This window comes from Strix aluco, chromosome 4 (assembly GCF_031877795.1).
Source record: "Strix aluco isolate bStrAlu1 chromosome 4, bStrAlu1.hap1, whole genome shotgun sequence".
NCBI lineage: Eukaryota > Metazoa > Chordata > Aves > Strigiformes > Strigidae > Strix > Strix aluco.
This window is the reverse complement of record NC_133934.1, coordinates 130,233,445-130,252,134: the sequence shown is the minus strand read 5'-3', so window position 1 is coordinate 130,252,134 and position 18,690 is coordinate 130,233,445. Positions and strand designations below refer to the sequence as shown.

The following is an 18,690-nucleotide window of genomic DNA, read 5'->3' as shown; positions in this document are numbered from 1 at the left end:
CCACAAGGAGAGCTCCCTCTTCAATGCTGGTTCGCTCTTTCTGCGCTCATTCTTCCAGCAGCGTGACATGGACACACAACACGGCCAAATCAGAGCACAGCACTTTACCCTTGATTTGCACCAAACACCAGAGAAGTTTAATGGTTTACTTAGACCTTTTCAAAATATATAGTAGCTAGCCAGTGAAAACCTAGAGCGTTCATGTTCTTAAATGAGCTAATACCATAATTCAGGAAGAAATAACTCTTTGTTACAGTACTCTGGAAACCCCTTGATTAAAAGTAGGCCTGACTGTGCTGTACACGCACGGAGCTGGAGATGGCTCCAGGCCCCAAACTGCAGCCTCAAGAGCTGGATAAAAAATAGAAATGCCCAGATCATGCCTGCAGAGGAGAATGGGCATCAACCCCATGATTGCTGAGGTCCAGATGGACAACCTCCACAGAGGACCACGTAGCCACTGACCTTGACAAATCCAGACTCGACATGTAGTAAGGTCCGGGTTGGATCTGGGCATGCTGTGCTACACCACGCTGTTACACAAAGGCAGAGATACACTGGATGGCTGTGTGTGCCCATCGCATCTACACCCACATGGCTGGCACAGGGAGGAGTGCTCTGAAATAGCCGGGTCTGGCATGGCACACACATCTTCATGCAGTTTTCTCATGTTTTGCTTCGCAGGGATTGTGTGGGTATTATAGAAAGTCAAAGAAATGGACTTAAACCCTCAACTGTCCGTACAGCTGAGTACAACCTGGTTATTCTGCTGGCACCAGGCAAGGGAAGGAAAGGCCCTGGTAGAGAAGAGGGTGGCATGGTCTCTTCGTGGTCTAATCAAAACCTTTTAGTACCTAGCAAGAGGAGGAGGCATGAGATGGGGAGAGAGAGAGTCCTCCACTGTTACATCGCTCAGGAAGGCCAGGACACATCAAGCGAGAAATATCACCCACCAAACCGAGTCCCTCCCAACTGCCCTCCGCTCTTCACTGCAGTAGATCTGGGGTCAGGAGCAAAGGCAGCATGCAGCCAAAGAGGAAAAGACAGAAAATACTGCTGGCAATTGAAAAGGTAACCAAAAATACTGAGTGATTTTTTTTTTTCTTTATAAAATGTACATAAAGAACATATACCCTTTGAGGTAAAAGTGAGACCAGTTTGTAATTTAACCAGATACATTAACAACAATGACAAAAAATAAATCTACAGTGGGTGTGCTAGTAAAATAAGAGACCAAGTTTTGGCTATATACAATACTTGAGATCGTTAAAATGTAATAATCATTATATATACATTAAATACATACAATTACAGTTATTTATATAATATTTACACACACAAACACACAGATTTTTTCCCTTTGCAGTTGGTAGTGTGCAAGCAGAAGCGCATCTGATCTTTCCTGAGAAGGTGCTGAGGCTGCTAATTCCTACTCACAGCAACGTGTGTTTCTTCAATCTCTTTTGTGGTCATATCCGTCAAAACCAATTCAGTAGATTTACAGTCGTGGTTGTTGCAGTGTTCCTGTTTCTTCCCTACAAGCGGGGGACTGCAAACCTCCAGCCTGCAGAAGGTGAAGACTTGTTGCATGCAAAGATCCTGGATCCTGAGGAATCGGCGGTGATATTTCTCCCGTTGTCAGCCATGACCTTAGCTGTGAGCAAAGCTACATTAATATTCATTTGTCCAAGCACTTGCCAACATTCCAGTCTCTTTCTCAATGGAAAAAAATTTACAGAGAATAGAAATGGAAGGAAATTGGCTGCAAGTCACCTGTCATAGGTCCTTGGTAGGCTCCGATAAGGTGACATTCAACCTGACCATGTCATACAAAGAACCAGCTAGGAGAGACCATGTTAGGTGAGGTTACCAGGATGCATGCAGACACATCTACAGAGGGAACGCAAACATAACCGTCCTATTTATGTTCCTGTTTCTTGTCAGGCGGCAGACACAGATTTTATAATTAAAGTATTACGGTTGCTCTCAGTAAGTTCAGAATGTGGTGAATGACCAGGAGCTCATGGCTGAACTTGGATGTTTTTGGGTGTTTGAGGAGGGGCACAGGGGAAGGGGGGAATTACTGCCCACATGTACAGTGTCACTGTGTTCTCTGATGACTTGATCAGTTTGTTCTCACTTAAGTGGTCTCATTATAACACAACTATTGCTCTGAGAGGTATGGGTAAGATGCTATTTTCTTAAAGGAAAGTCTCAGTGTCACCACTGAAACCTCTGAAAGACTCGCTTTCCAGAAGCACTCCAGTGCAAGTGGGATGGCATCTTCACAGACTTTAGATGTGGTGTTCTGGGGAGAAAATACAACAAACTTCCCATGATATAAAGCTCCTAGTACAAGCTCCCTAATCTGACAGATACAAAGGAAAATTATATTGGAATTTAGTAAGTCACACCAGGATATACTATCTCAAGTATCCTGTATTTGGGCTATTCATAGCTCTAATTTTTTATTATATCTCTTTTCTAACCCAGAGATACAAATATTGTAGCCTGGCCAAAAACAGCCAAAGGGGGATCTGAACGTGGTCTGGGGATACAGAGGGAGAGTAGCTTAACACCAGAAAGGGAGGAAACGACGTTTTAACACTACTGGCACAGGAACAAAAGATGCTAAACTGACCGTGAACACATCTATGCTGGCAACAAGAATGGGGGTGGCAAACGTCCCAGCAGCGAGGATTTGCAACAGCCTTAAGAGGGCAAAAATCAAATGCATCCTCCCTCTTCTACCTTTTAATTGGTTTTAAGATTGATGAGTTTGTGAGCAGGGGCATGGTGGGTGGCAGCAGGCGTGCCCAGCACATCCCTCCTCAGCCCAAGTCCCGCAGAGCTCCTTTCCCTGCCTACACCTGCCTGTGCCAGAGCGCGTTCCCGTGGGATCTACGGGGTGACACCAGAGTTAGGGGTTTAGGGAAAGATGACATAAAACTTCCGAACACTGAAGGTCCGATGACTGTGGGAGTGCATGGACTGTGGGTTGCTAAGCTCCTTTGCACAAAGGAAAAACAAATTGTTAGGATGTGCTGGTTTAACTCCTTCTGTGCTGCTGAGAATGACACCGGCATCGTGGTGGGGCAGCCATAAACAAGGGAGCACGGTCCTGTGGTGTTGCTTTTTTACAAAAAAACAACCAAAAAAAAAAAAGAATTTAAAATGTAATAATAACCTTTTTTACAGCTTTTTATAGTTTTATGGGAAGATACAAGAATTAATCCAGATGGCACCCAATCTCTTTATTAGCATATATAGGCAGAGAGTGCTTATAATACCAAACTGTATCTTTTTTATTGAACTGCTCTAGAAAGCCATTCTTGTGATGGATCACAGTTCTTCTTGGGGAGGAAGAGAGTTTCAATTATCCTTTGATACATGAAAAAACATTACTAGCAAGTAAATCCTCCAAAAATAAAACCAGGTAAGCCTCTTCCACTAAGGGTGGAAAAAAATCTGATCATTCTGACTGAATTACTCACTACAAGGGATTTCACTGACCTTACAAGGCAGTAAAAGAGAAAACAAAGGAACAACAAGCTGTTTTTTCAACTGATCAACTTTGTTTTAAAGTTTGGGGATACCAACTGCTCCAAAAGCTGTTCAAACTAAACTACACTATTTACATTGGTGAATGCAGCAGAGATTCAAGTGCTGGGTGTCAAGAGGGAAACTGGTCCACCAGTGGAGATTGGTATTTGTGCGTGGGGCTTGCAGCCATTTGGGGACTGGCAGCTGCAGATCCATTTCAGTTGGGTGAACCAGCAGTTCCTTTCCCAAATTAAGAGGAAATTTCACATTTCCAAGGATTTCAGTGGGCCTGACAGTAGCACACCCTTAGATAACTGTCTCCAAAAACTGGCTGATATGAGATGGGCTTGGCATAAAGACCCTATCCTTCACTAGTTAACGTCTTCATCACATAAGCCATTGGCACTTCGATGGGCTCTCAAGGAGCTGCTCTTGCTTTCAAATAATTGTAGTGGGATTTGTAATGTGTTTGCCCCCTTTTAGTCTATGCTCTTTTATCCCCCCTTGTGTCCCATCCAGGATCCAAGCCTGGCTGGAGGTGGCTGGAGAAGTGGTGGGTTGGGAGCACAGTGAGATCAAAGTGCTTCATAACTGTATGTGGGATTTCACATTCCAAGGACATGCTTTGTGAAAGAAATGAACTTGCATGGCTTTGTTGGAGGCAAGGAAAGGGAAGCACTCCAATAAGGTCCTTATTCTCCCAGATCATCCTGAGAAAGAATTAAGAAAAACTGGAAAGTTTATCATAGGCTCCACCTACCTTTGCCTTGGGAACCCACAGCTAACTCCCACAGCCACTCCCACAAAAAACATGGTCGCCGATCCCAACAGCCAAGTGCTGTAGATTCTGCAAAGGCCACATTTGCACAATCATGTATTTGATGTCCAATTTAAAAATACATCAGAAGCATTACTGGATTGGATACCCAAGAACTGAATCATAGGTTTTCGCAAATTTCATAGAAGAGTGTCCAGTTCAAATTCCCTTTGTCAGACTGTCAGTCCAAAAATTTTACAAATACTACATTCATTTTCACACCAAAATGAAAAAGAAATAAAAGATCAAGACTAGGAAATACATATCTCACTTTGTATTTCTTACAGTTCAGACAAAGTAAAATCCCGTTGCCTTTTCAGTGGCTTATATTGGGAATGTAGAGGAAGATAACACTACTCCTAAATCAACACCTGAAAAAGAAAACCAGCTTCTGCACCCAAGCAGAGTAAAATGGAAATAGGCAATGGGAAATAAATTTCCTTCCGCACAAAGACCTGGGCTTTTCAGGACAAACAGATTATCCTGCCCCAAAAGAAGATGTCTGTGGTCTTTGTCTGTCAATCAAAAATCTTTATCAAATACTCAATGTGGTCCTCGACCAGAGGAAAGAAAACTCAAAATACAAAGAGGAAATATGAATTTCAGCTTGCAGTCTTAGCTTGGGATCTAAACAAGCAAGCACAATCTCCATTTCATTATCTTCCGGCTGCCTTCATCACAGCTGCCCAAGCATGAGAGGACATTGCAGGGAGTTTCCAAATCCTCCCTTCCCACAGAGTTCCCCGTCACACCGCTGCCATCAGCCCTGGAGCTGGAGCTCTGCCTGCCACTTCCAAGATGCCTCTCCTGGCCTGTGGTGATCAATTGGCATCCAAATTTCAGTTTACTTTGAGTCTATTTTTGGAAGGGATAAAGTCAAGGGAAAAACGCAAAAATATTTTAAAGGAAATAGAATGCATCACATTTTACTTCAAAATGATTGACAGATTGCCACTCTTTTTTTTTTTTTTTTCCTGTATTCCTCATTTCATCTGAGCAGGACAGTGAAATCGGGTGTCATAAAACACAGCAGAACAAGGTTTGTCATCAGCTTAGCGTGGCAAGGCATCCCCCTGAGTGGCAGGGACCTCAAGCAACACCCACCAGGAGCATCCCTGCAGCTGCTGCCCAAACCAGAAAATGAGCAAAAAGGAGCTGCCTAGATCACACGATGGTCAGAAACAGAATAGGAAACGTAACGGGAGAGTCTGCTGAAAAATAACCCCGTGCATCCACTTCTGGAAGGGCTCCTAGCAGCCTCGGGCAAAGCCAGCCCCTCTGAAGAGAGTCACAGCAAACACACCACAGAGAAGCCTCTCAGATGATCCCGCAGTTCTGTGGCTTTCACAAGAGATCAGCGGGAGGATACGGGTGAAGGTTGGGTTTCCACAAATCCTGAATTACCAGACACACCAACCTCCTAAGTAAAAATATGCATCAAGGTCTCACCATACCTGACCTGGTCCTCTGTTCACAGTCAAAATCCAGTGCTTGCCAGTGGGAAATTTGGGGGTTTTTTAGGGTGTCAAATCCCACAATCCATCCAGACTTGGGGCTCCCACCGTCTTCCAAGCAGCCTTCCCGCCGCAGTGCGGGGGATGACAAACTGCCTACAAACCAGGGAGCTGACAGCATCCTCGGAAAGCTCCAGCCCCTGAGCATCACCAGTATGGACCATTATATCTTCAGACAACACCAATTTATCAGGGGAAAAACCAAGCCATCCCAGTCACACCCATCTGGGGTGCACGGGCACATTGCTCAACAAACACACATACCACTTGGCATACCTTACCTGGAAAGAGGCTTTATTGAACATAGCTGTAAAATTATCTCTTCAGTTGAATTACTGAATTTGCACAAACATTTCTCTACAGAATAAAAAAAATCAAGCCTTGTCATTGTTTTACTGCATCTTGTTGTGCTTTTTATACTCATATTTGCAAATATTAGACTCGTTTGTTTGTTTTTGTGTTTGTACTCCAATTACTTGCATATCAGGTTTTTTTTAATCCTAGGGTGCTGAGAGAACACAGAATAATAATTATAATAATTATAATAATTATAATAATAATACTCTTCTTTAGACAAAAGTCTTTTTTTTTTTTTAAATGAAGTTAAAAGCTGAGATAATTTAAGGAAAAAGGTCTTCAAATTGTCATAACCAACTGTAAGGGAACTTTACAATGCAGTGGAAAACCGGCTGGCTAACGGTACGTGTTCGGGTAGCTCAAAACCATTTGTACAGCTTTTATTTTTTTGTTGTAAAAGTGGATTTTTTGTTTTTTTGTTTTTTTGTTTTTTTTAAATTTCGCTACAGTAACAAAATAATCTTTCGCGATCTGCACAGAGTCTGGCTCCAGGGCAGAGGCACGGCACCCTGGGTGCTTCGCTGGCGCCAGGTTTGCAGAGGTTTGCCAGGTTGCTGGCTCTGCGGTTCGCTCGGGGTCTCGGTGCGCACCGCCGTCCCCCACGCACGCCTCCCCGTCCCGCTAACGCTGGGGCCGACCGCCTTGCGAATGGAGGTTAGAGTAAGAAAATCACTTCTGTGTTTTACCACCTTCTGCGCTAAGTGTATCTTAACAACCTTCTCCTCTGGTTGACCCACTTGATAACCTGAAAAAACAACAACAACAACAAAAAAGTGCTGCTCCCATTTCCAGGACCAACGGAAGCTATTTTCTAATGGATAATAAGCTGAAAGGCCATGGCTGTCTGGAAGGTTAAACAACAAACATCTCATCCGAAAGGGCTTATGCAGCAGCTTAGGTCCATCCATCTCCAGAAGCGGCTTCGTCTCCTTGCCTGCAGTCTGCACACCCAGGCTCCGTAGTTTGTTTAGAAAATAGTTTGCACAAACCACATTTTAGCAGTGCAAGCTTCTGTGTTGAAACTATTATTATTATTTTATTTTATTTATTTTTTTTTTTTTTAAATCAGGCTTGTTTCATTGAAGGCACTTGGTTTCCATGGCAATTTATAAAAGATGGTGGTTTGGTTTCTTCACTTCATTAGAACAGATGACTTAGTCGGGGAGGGGAGAGGGGTGTTCGAGTGGCCGCAAGCAAACTCCGATAAGCCTGTGTAATATGTAAGCCCAGGTCGCATATCCTGGATAGTAATGCATGCAAAAGGAGACAGCATACAGTTATCAAGCATAGCCATGAGAAATGAAACATAAATGTCTTAAAACAGCTCTGATTTAGGGTTATTCTCTAGGGGAGGTGACAGCCAAAGTAGAAAGGGCCTACAATTATTTAACTCTATACTAAAAACCTTCTTGAAGGGAAAATGAATGCCAGCTCTTCACATACCCTGTTTACAGTGAGGTGTTTCTCTCTCTCTCTCTGTTTTTGTTTTTATTTCCTCTCTCTCTCTCCTTCCTTTTTTTTTTTTTTTTGGCAGGCCATTAGGTTTCCATGGTAACAAGCAAACTATTCATTTGAAACAAAACCAGCCATGACTTTGTGCTTTGACAAGGGTTTCTATAGCTCTTTTCCGAGAGTTCAACCAGATGATGCTGTATTCATTATTGACCACAAAAGCACCTGAAGGTCTCTTCCTTACTTAGGCCAGATCTCGTTCTCACACGTGGTTCATAGTGAGTTACACTCCCGTGATGCCTTTTATGTCCCCAGTGCTTTTTAATTTTTTTTTTTATTTATTTATGTATTTATTTAACTTTTGAGTCAGTCAGTGGAGGAATCTTTGGTAGTTTGTTTTTAAATGTCCATTTTACAAAGACTCTTTCTTCATGCCAGTGCCTGGTGAATCTTTTGTAGCCTCTGTCAGGATAAGGTCACCTCTGATGACTTAAGACAGACATGAGGATGATAACTGGGATAAGTCGTATATGCGCTAATGTCCCAACAGCACCTGATCGTAAATCTACAAAAAGGGGGGAAAAAGGTAGAATTAAAGAGCTGCCCAGACACAGTCAGCATTGCTACAAGGCTTAGAAGACAAAGGGCTCAGCCACCATAATCTGTCCTGCACACCAGCACGGAGGCAGTCGGGGAGGACAACGGGGTGGTGCTCACTTGGGCTGTGCCCGCTTGTCACAGTGAGTGCCACCAACCTCCCTGGCAGAGCCCTGGTCTCTGCACGGACAGCGCTCTGCAAGGTCACCTCCTACAAAGAGGGGACGAGAATAGTGCTCGCCAACCAAATGAGGCAGGAGACGTTGGGATAAAAAAAACCACCTCGCTGTGTAGTTAAGGGTCTGTATTGTAATACACACATGGGGGTGGAAGGATGAAACAAGGTCCACAGGGAATCACAACACTGATATTCATTAATTTCATATTGTTTGGACCCCCTGAATATTTTTTTAATGGTGCTTTCTCTGTCTTCCCACCGCCAATCATGGCCGTCCAGCTCAGCCCCACCATGGAGTGCAGCCCACTGCTCTTGCCTCTGCCAAATGCCTATCAGTCCTTCACTTGCATCTCTGCTAAACCAGCATTTTCCTATCTGAACAAAGACATTTTGACTCCAGAGCTTGCTTCCAAGGGAAACAGTTCACTTAAAGCCTCTCCAACTGAATCGAACAATATATTATTCTCCTGGAGAAAATCCATTTTAGAAGATGTCTCAAATTTATAACCACGAGAAGCAATTTGCTCTCCCCTACGTGTGGAAGAGCCACTTACTGTTGGCCGGTTGGTCTGATTTCATACACTCTCCTTCTACAATTGATACATCATCAATAGCAATATCACCTTCGATGCCGGGACCCCGGATCCCTTCAAATATGAGCTGCACAAAAATAAAGAAGCAACAGATCAGAGGATGACGAATGGAAAACGTTCAGCTGCATTTTGCGCAGCATTACACTACATCAATGGGCTTGGAATAATTTACAAACACTTTCTATGGTGCAAAAAAACTGCAAATGAGTTCAGATGTACTTGTAAGGTGAACACAGAAGATATGTGAGCTGTGGAGGCTTTTACTCTTCAGAATGAGCTGAAAAATACCAGAGATACTAGTCATCTGCCTAGTTGTCTACCTGGTGCCTCCAGGTCAGCTTCACCACTATGTTAACTGTAACATGTACTTATGTAAGTATGATATTTCTGGAGCCAAGAGCAGGATTAAACGGAGGAAAAGATTTAAAAAGATTTGGGGTGTTTTTCCCAGAAACTCCTGCCACCTGAAGTGAGTCACAGAGGCACAGGCACAGCTTGAAGAACAGCATCTGTGACGTGTTGAAGGACTGAGCACCCACTTGACCACAGACTGCATGAAGACACACAGAAGCCCAAAAAACTCCATAGCAAAATGAGGTTTCTGGCTCTTGAAGGTAGCCCAACCAGTCCCTCCACCCCATCTCCCACACTGGGATCCCATCTGCCTGCCAGTGGTGCTTTTCTGCAGGCAGGAGAAGGACAGTAGCTGCCCCCCTGCAACCTTCCCCTGGCCCATGAAAGCTTGGGAGAAACCTCTCAGGAGCCAGGTTGGTGTCCCTTCACCCGTAACACAAAGCTGTATTTATCTCAAGGGGTCAGGAAGGGACCACCTTTGATTTGGAACCCCTGAGGTCCCACAGTGATCTCCTGCGATCACCTCGGTGGATTTTAACCTCCCAGATACCCTGCTGTGGCAGGAATTGATGACGGTGACAGCCATGCTTCTCTTCTGCCCCTTTCAGTGGCTCATCATCATGTCTAGAAGCTTTGATCCCTTCTAGGAACGGTCTTATATTTATCAGAGGACATTGTGATGTGTTTTATGGCAGAGAGGGTCAGGGTATAGATTTTATTCCTCTTTAAGGCTTTAACCTCTGCTAAACAGATGCCTGTGATTTCAAGGTCCTATTAATCACTTTCCATCAAATATTCCTAGTCTGAAACCCCAACTGCTAAAGCTGGGAAAGGAAATGGTGTCTGTATGGAGATGGGTGGCTTGTTGCAAGGTCAGTAACATTATTTGTCGTGATGCTTGTTATTAGCTATGGATTACTATTGTACTAAAGAAACAAAGTTATCCGCTCTCCTTCCCCAAACCCAATGTGATGCTGGCCTGCCATACTGCTGCTTAATTAGCTTTGCAGAAGAGAGGACTCATTCTGTGTTGCGAGAAATTTATTCACTAGAAAACTTCAAAGCCTTTCTAAAGAGATGAAGGAATTATGTAAGGAATATATTTCCCAAGCAGCACCATTTGCACAGTTATCTCTCCTTTCCCTTTCTTCCCCCCTCCTCAGTCCTTTGAAATATTTTTGGTTAACTTAGATGACAAGTTTTTTAACTTTAATCTGCAACAATATATGCATGAAATTCAATGAATATTATAAGGGCGTGCTGTGGCACTAATGGAGACATTAACTCTAGGGGGTAGAGTCAATTTGAAAAAAAAAAATTAATTCCATCTGGAGCAAAATACTTAAATTACACTTCATAATGATCTAACTGCATCAGGGAGATGTCTGGGGCACTCAGATGGGCTCTGTTGTCATTGATTTCAGCAGGACACAGATCCAAGCCTCTTCTTTTGGCAGCTTCCAACATTTCTTTGCTCATTAATACAGTTCAACCAGAGCTGCTCGTTTGAAATGAATACCTTTCATTATAAATGACGAGTAAACACTCGGGGCAGTGGAAGATGACCCTGTAAATCACAGGGCTCCAGCAGCGAGTCCAGCTGGATGACTATCACCCAAGGACCGTATCACAAAGGTGCACGATGCCACCGGCATCGCACTGCAGACGCAATTCTCCACTCTGCCTTTCCACGGAGGGCACGTCCCTCAACCTTGGCCACAGATACATCTCGTCCTTTTGCTAAGCTGAGCGTCTCCAGGGGGTGCCTGACCCTGCAGCCGTAACCTGGCAAGGTAAGGCACGTATTTACAGCCTGCCTGTTGTGTCCTAGGCCAGGCGGCAAGGTCTGTGCTGGGAGCACTAAATAAACGTGAAAGCTGTGCATTTGGAGCCGGAGACTCCATCGGTATTTTATTGAAGTGCGACGCTGTAGGTTAATTACTCTAACAAGGTGGATATTAATGCAACAGGGAACTGTAATTGGGAAAACAGTAAGTTTTTCCATAATTTACCCTGTTGTCTGAAAACAGTGTCTCAAGTAATTATCCCTCTGACAATTTTTCAACTCTACCTCTGATGATGGGAAGTATTCAGCTCGAGAGGAGGGTGTCTTCTCTTCTCCCCCAAAGTACAGCTTGCCCTCCTGCTCCTTGGCAGCAGGCATATAACCAGCCAATGGAGTTTAAAGTCAAATCTTTCCTGATAATGAAAAACACTGTTTCCAGACAAAAGGACTCTATACAAATACAACGGCCAGCATTTAATTAAAATCTCCATTTGGCAGTGCGTTTTATGGGCCTCAGAGACGAGTTGCTCTTAGCCAGCTTGGCCACATGCTCAGAACAAATCACCACAGATGAGTGTTGGCAAGGCCTGGAGCACAATCCAGCCTGCAGTTCACAGCTATTTGTGGGACGTGCCAGATGATCAGAATCCCCTATCAGTATCCTGCAAAAGCTATTATCTGCATGTCCGTGACTTTACAAAGCTGCTGTTAAAAATACTGCATTGAGCTGAAGAATAGGGGGGCTTGCGTGGACAGCAAAGGCCACTCTGCTCTCTTAACAGAAGAAATGGAAATAAGCCCCGAGTGCCTCCAGGGGTTCAGCTTGTGCTTCTTCAACAAGATTTCAGACAGATTTTACCTTCCTGGCCAGTCTCCTAATGGTAGAGAGGAGCCTCATGACTGTCCCCAGCCGGAGAGCGTGATGATAAGGCTGTAAGCCCCTTGCACTCACTGTAAGGGGATGAAAATCTCAGTGGTCATTTAGTTAAGGGCAGATCAGGCCCTCTTTTGCCAAAAATGTCTTTGACACAAGAAGGTGTCAAGGAAAGTGTAGCTGAAGGTGGTGGTAGTGCTCCTGCTCAAATCTGGACAAAACCTGACACCTTCCTCGATGCCAGCGTGCAGTGTATCACTTCCACTTGCTCTTTTTTTGGTGTTTATTCTTTAAAAATACCTAATAAGTGAATATCTTACTGAGATTGATTTTATGCAATACTTTTTCTGATTCAAAGCACTGTTGGCCTCTCAGTTCTTCATGAGAGAAGCTTTGGTATATATCACAGGGACCGGGAAGGTATAAAACAAATCTGAGCTGTGCTTTTACCCATATAAATTAACACATAAAAAGTTTTAATTTCTGTGTCAGTGTACTGTGTTACTACAAAGATTCACTTCAATTCATTCTCTTTAAATTTAACTGGGAAGTTTATATTCTTTCCTACTTAGACTCCTAAATGGAAAATAAAGTTTGCTTGATGCAAGAGCTGCTAAAAAAGTAATTTAAGGTTCCAACCACTCTGACATTTATTTGTTATATTTGTGCAGAGCTTTATGGCTTTACATTCATTTTATGCTGAGGCCTTTAAACACAACAATGTAAAAGGTGAAAAACAGCCAAGTAGAGGAGCTTCCATTTTGTGTACCAGCTAGTGGCACCAGTGAATATAGTTTTCTGAGTGAGGTGCACCAGTAGCAGAAGTGACCCCTGTAACTTTTCTGAAAGCGACGGGGCCCTGTGCAAGGGCTGATGCTCAGACTCCACGGTGAAAGCAGCAACCTGGGTACTGGGAGGTGCTGGCTGTGGCCTCTGGCTGCCCTGCCAATGCCTCACCCCGGACGGCCCCCTGCAAGGCAGACACCCCAGCTTGCCCCCCCGCCCCCCATGCGTTCCTCTCCATGCTGATGAGCCCCAGGTGTGCACCTCATCACCCTCCTCCGCTCCTCTGCGTTGCTGGTGCCAAACCCTTTGCATCTTTCTGCCTGGGGCTGATGTCCTCGTCCTTCCCCTGCTTCTGCTAAAGCCCATCCCAGGTCTCAGGGACCCCTCTCAGACACAACTGCAATCACTTCAGTTTCAGCTTCCACAGCTGTCTCTCCTCTCCCTTTACCAGTCCATTTATTACGTTCAGATACTAAATCATTTTTCTCTCCTTCACTGTTCAGACTTGTTTGATTTAACCTAACTTCACCAAAGCAAAACTCACCCACACTGGTCAGCTCCCTTCTACTTGGCCCCAAGCTCTGAGTGTACATTAAGACTCGTATCCCTCTTCTCTGCACTCTTCTCCCCAGTTCTGCTACTTTGTTCCACTCAAACATCATGGCAACACCATACTTCGCACACCCCTCTCCTGCAATTTTCCTCTAATTTTCCCCCATGCAATGCTTCTGCGATCACATATGCCAAATCATTTCTCTCTGTCGTTGCCTCTCATGCATGGAAATAAAAACAAAGGGTCAGGATCAGTAATTACCCATAAAGTGAATCCCAATCTGCATGTTTAAGATAGCAGTTTTGACGTGCACTGAATGACTCTTTTTTTCCCAAAAGCCATTATCTCCCCCAGGAGACCTGAAGGTTACAGAGAGGGGAGAGAGGACCCCGGAGAACATCGCACCGCAGGGCACAGCTTGTGACTCCCATCTTCCATCACGATACTCCCAGGCTCAAACACACGAGGGCTTGCTCGTGGCAGCTGCCTTTTTGGGTTTGTTCCAGTTACAAACAGCTCACAGCGGGAATGAGAACTGCCCATAATAGTCTATCAGCATCTCACTGTCAAACCAAAAATGAAATGTGTGAAAACCTGTCATAACTTGCATGCGCCTGGTGAATGAGGTGTGCAGCTCTGCCGTGCCAGGAGCTCTGCACAGGCAGCACTGCTGCTCTGGCACCTTTCAGTAAAGACTCAGAGATCATTCCTTTTTCTGCAGAAAACGCATGTATTTCGAGACCTCTAACACAGGCACTGTGCCATGGACCCTAAATATTTTTTCACAGGAAGTAATTTTGTATTCTAGTTGCTAATCTAAGATAGAAAAAGGTTTTATATTGGCTGCTAGCATCTTCTGAAAACTGAAAGACATTTTGCCTTCAAGGAAATAGCTGCTGCTCTGCCATTAAAGTGGGCATTATTAAGCTCTATGGTGCTCACCTATTTAAAGCAAGGAAAGGAATTGTCTGTCCATAAAGCAGCTTTCAGAGCTGAAATGAAGCTGTGAAATCCTGTCAGAAGGAAAGGGTCAGTGTACACAGGCTCCCCGCTCTGAAAACCAAATATTCCCGCTCCCGGTGTGCAATGCACAAGCCATTACCTGAAATGAAGTCGGGGGGTTTATATTAACGCGGGCTTGGTTCCAGTGCTGTCCCTTATTTCCACTTGAAGACCACAACGGGTTCTCTATCGCAGTCTGACCTTTCAACCGCAGGTAAACGTTCAAGCTTCCTAGAAAAGAGGTGGAGAACTGGAATTGGTTAGGCTCGCTGATGGAGCTGGGTACAGCAGCAGTCCCCTGCCCAAATCCCCTTCCCATTTTGCATGGGCCTCTGCTGGGTCTGAGTGGATGTGGAGAGTTTCTTGTTGTAAATTCAAAAGCTTTTAAACCTGGGAACACTGTGAACTGGTGATGTGAATTCACAGCGGAGCTAAACTGAGCGCGCGGGGAGTGCACTCCCCCGCTGGGACACGAGGCTTCCCAGGGTGAGGTGGGCAAAATGAGTTCTCCATGCTTTAGTGAAAATGAGGCATTTATAACCTCCTTACCCAAGGAAAATAAGCAAGTTGGTTGCTTTATGCTTAGCTCGCACTTATAAAGACTGTCCAACTTCTCATTTACTTTGTACATCGTTTAACTAATCAAGTGCCATAGAGTCTGGCAAATCTATCTCAGAGATAGATGTGATGTCCTTACTCCTGCTAAGGAGTATTTTTGAAGGACAACATAATCCTCTGAGTTAAAATAACCTCGGTAAAGTCCCTCATTGTGGAGAAAAACCCCACAGACCTGGGTCTTGCCCCTCTGCTGACCATTAAGTTACTGGTTCCAGCACAGACCTTATTTGCAAGAGGTAACAGATCATCTGCATTCAGCAGCCCTTCTCTCTGGTTAACGTCACTGGCTCAGACCATGAACAGAAACCAGACTGTCTTGGTGCACCAAGAGACAGCAAATGCATCGACTTCATTTATCAGGGTTCAGTAATTCACACAGTTTGGAGATGTTGTTCCTTCTTGCCCACCACTGTTATCTGCAGATGTGCGGGGCAGTGGCCTCTTTGTACTATGTAAAACATTGCATTTGCCTTCATTCGAGAAAGTTCAGACAGTCAAGTTCACACAAGACTACTGTTTTTTTAGGGTGTTAGACATGGCAGCTGGGAAGCTCATACAAATTATATTTGCAATGAGACCTCTCAGATCTGAGGCAGCTGCACAGTGACTCAGCTCCTGCTAATAAAAAGTTCTTATTTCTAGCAATAGCAAAAGTCGGTGCCTTGAAAAACATAAGGCTAGACGTGTAATGGAGCAGCAAATATTCTCATCACGGCTATTTCACCAGGGTGCCCAGAATGAGGCCATACATCTTCTTTGAAGGAGGTGGGGGAAGCAATGCTCGCCAGAGCGACTGGGCAGCACCGTGTCTCCCACCTACCTCCCACCGCAGCATTTTATTTTTCAAATGCAGGGGAGGGTGCAGAAGCAGCACAAAGGAAACACGGCTTCGAACGAGGACATTCCATCCCTGCCTATATGCACACTACTGGGTAAAACAAAAAGACCTGAAACAAAAAGGGCTTGCAAGAAGGGGAATGCTCAGGAGGGTTCCCCGGAGCAGCCCTAGAGCCCAGCCCAGTAATACGTCACAGGGTTGTGCAGGGCTGCTCACAGCAAGTGCCTGCTCGGCCTCAGCCCTCTTCCAGACAGCAACAACAGCTCTTGGGCAAGGTTTATATAGGTCAGCTACAACAGTTTTCCTTTCCTTCCCATCTGCTGCTCCCTAAGACTTTTTTCAACAACTGCACTGGGTCTGTGGTCTGAAAGAAGGCAGAGTCTTAGACAAGACTACTTAAAGTTATAAAATAGAGTTATATATAATGTTATTTTTCTAAAAGACAAAAAGCAATGCCCATATCAAGCAAGGGGTGAACTGCCAGCTAATTATTTCACCTGTTTGTGCAGGCTGATACAGCCCATGCCACAGGGCTGTTTGGAATAAGTGAATAATTTGGGTAGGAAAAGTATGCAATGCCATTACTGAAGAGGTTACAGAGATTTAAGATTGTTCATGGCATATTCAACCTCTCTGTGTCACATAATTTCTTCAAATTAATCACAGAATGATCGCAGTCTGACTTAAAATACAAAATAGCCATTACTGTAGCAGATATGCTCGGTTGTTGCCCAGCATGTTGGTTAGTACGGATGTACCTGCCTGACCCTCGTTGCTGGAGATGCACACACACCTGCCCGAAACGTCGCTGACAACTTAACTAATGACATCTGAAACAGATGCTTATCCTTGAAATTCTGCCGGTAAGGTTTTGGAAAAGTTACACGGCCTTTGCAAAGCTGATGCTGTGGGAGAGGATGGGGTGGCCATAGGGTTCACACTGAGGTGTGCCCAGCAAGAACCCATCTAAAGATTTCAAACTATTCCAAACTCTAAAGAAATAGCTAATGAAGTGACTCTTGAGTAGGAGACAAAAACAGCGGACAGGAGTAACAACTGTGAATTAAGGAACAAAGTTTACTTCCTGACAGCATCCTGCCAAGAGAGCACGGGGTGCTCCGGAGATGTCGCCAGCCACAACACTGGGGTGGCACTTTGAGCGCTCATCACTCTGCAAACACAAACAGCTCTCACACTGGGCCCTGACAGCATGTTCCGCTTCCATTTTTTGTTTTGTGATGGCTCTCTAATGACAAGAAAAATTACTGTTCTTAGAGCATCAATTAGAAGTGCCCCATCTTGGGGTGTAGATGGAAAAATCAGACCTATAGATTGTTCTACAAGATGGTGACAGCTCTAATGGAACTATAACCTATTTCTGTCTTAACATAGAGACACGATAAGGACAGTGACTCTTCATTTTCTTCTTCCCCAACAATGGCTTATTGTTTGCTGCAAATCAAGTAATGGGAACTTTTATTTCTGTTATGTTTTAGGGATAATCTACCTTCTCCTTTTGATGGGTGTGGAGCGAAGCGCACGCAGTTTCTCTGGCAGCCAGCACTCTGAGAGTTAGCACTGTGCGATCTGTCAGGAATTACAATCTGACTTCTAAGTAAGAGCCATCTATTTCAGGTAAAGAAACACTTTATCTCTCTGAATCTAACTGCCATGGCATGGGATGTAGGTCCTTGTTTATCTCATCAGAGCTGTGCTGTAGCGTTAAGTGCTAATCTCAGATCTGTGCTCTGCTCTCTGCAAAGACTCCCAAGTACCTCTCCTTATCACTACAGAAATTTTCAGCCTCTTCTCCAGAGACACCGAAGACCTGAACAGAAGGCACAGAAGCTGAGCTGGATAAACTAGTAGGGTGTTTTTTCCCAATATAGGGCAACAGGCATATTCTCAAATCGATGTCACTGGAGTCACTTGTTTTTAAGAATGGAGAATGAAGTATCTTCGCCCCAAAGCCTCCAAGGCCAGTCCACAGAGGATCATTCCCAGATGATATTTTGTTTTATTAGGGATCCTTCAAAACCTTGTCAGAAATGCAGAAACATTTTGAAGACCACTGAAACTGTTTTGGAAACAAAGTACTTTGCCCCTGAGACACGGGAACAATAACCCAAATACTATTTGGAAATCTTATGGATACTGATAACTAGGGAGAATAAAGCAATCCAGTGGAAATGCACCAAAGTCTGCTGAACTTTGCTACAGCACTTTGGATGAAAAATCAGAGGTTAATGGCCATGCAACTTCTCTGAACACGCTGTCACCAGGTCCAAGGAGGAAAAGGCTGGAATTTATTTAGCCAAATTCCCCTGAAAGACACTTCCAGTTTTCAATTAAGTCAGGTCAAGAATCAACAGCTCACAGTTATTCAAAAGAGAGATCCTACAGCACAGAAATAATACACGAAGTCTCAGCAGCTCCTATCCTGCTCTTGTGAAGAAATCTCTGAGCTGGCAGCACATATTACAGCCAATAGCTGCCCTGACTGGCAGCGCTCATTCCCAAATGGGGATAAGAAACACCTTCTATATGTCAACTGCAAATTCCAGAACAGGCATGAAGGGTCAAGGCTTCTAACAGCCTGTGATAAAACAGTCAATCTGTTCTAGCAGTAAGATTCAGAATTATTCATGGGGCATTAATACTTAATTAAATGTAATTCTTCTGAAAAAAAATATTACCAATTAAATATTTCCCACAGAATGGTTGAGGTTGGAGGCACCTCTGGAGGTCGCCCCATCCAAACCCTGGCCCAAAGCATGATAGATCAGAACAGGTTGCCCAGGACCATGTGAAATTGGATTTTGGATCTC

At 44.3% G+C, this 18,690-nt stretch overlaps 1 protein-coding gene across 1 annotated transcript in view; it reads right to left on the bottom strand.

Annotated features, from left to right (window-relative positions):
- Window positions 1-1,090: 1,090 nt before the first annotated feature.
- The window catches only part of MDGA2 (MAM domain containing glycosylphosphatidylinositol anchor 2), a 392,310-nt gene continuing 374,710 nt past the window's right edge, over window positions 1,091-18,690 (bottom strand). The window contains exons 15-17 of the mRNA XM_074821198.1: window positions 14,507-14,637; window positions 9,013-9,118; window positions 1,091-8,248 (exon numbers count right to left, since the gene is read on the bottom strand). Coding sequence (XP_074677299.1) covers window positions 8,160-8,248; window positions 9,013-9,118; window positions 14,507-14,637 — 326 coding nt within the window. The 3' untranslated portion in view covers window positions 1,091-8,159. The remainder of the gene's footprint in view (window positions 8,249-9,012; window positions 9,119-14,506; window positions 14,638-18,690) is intronic.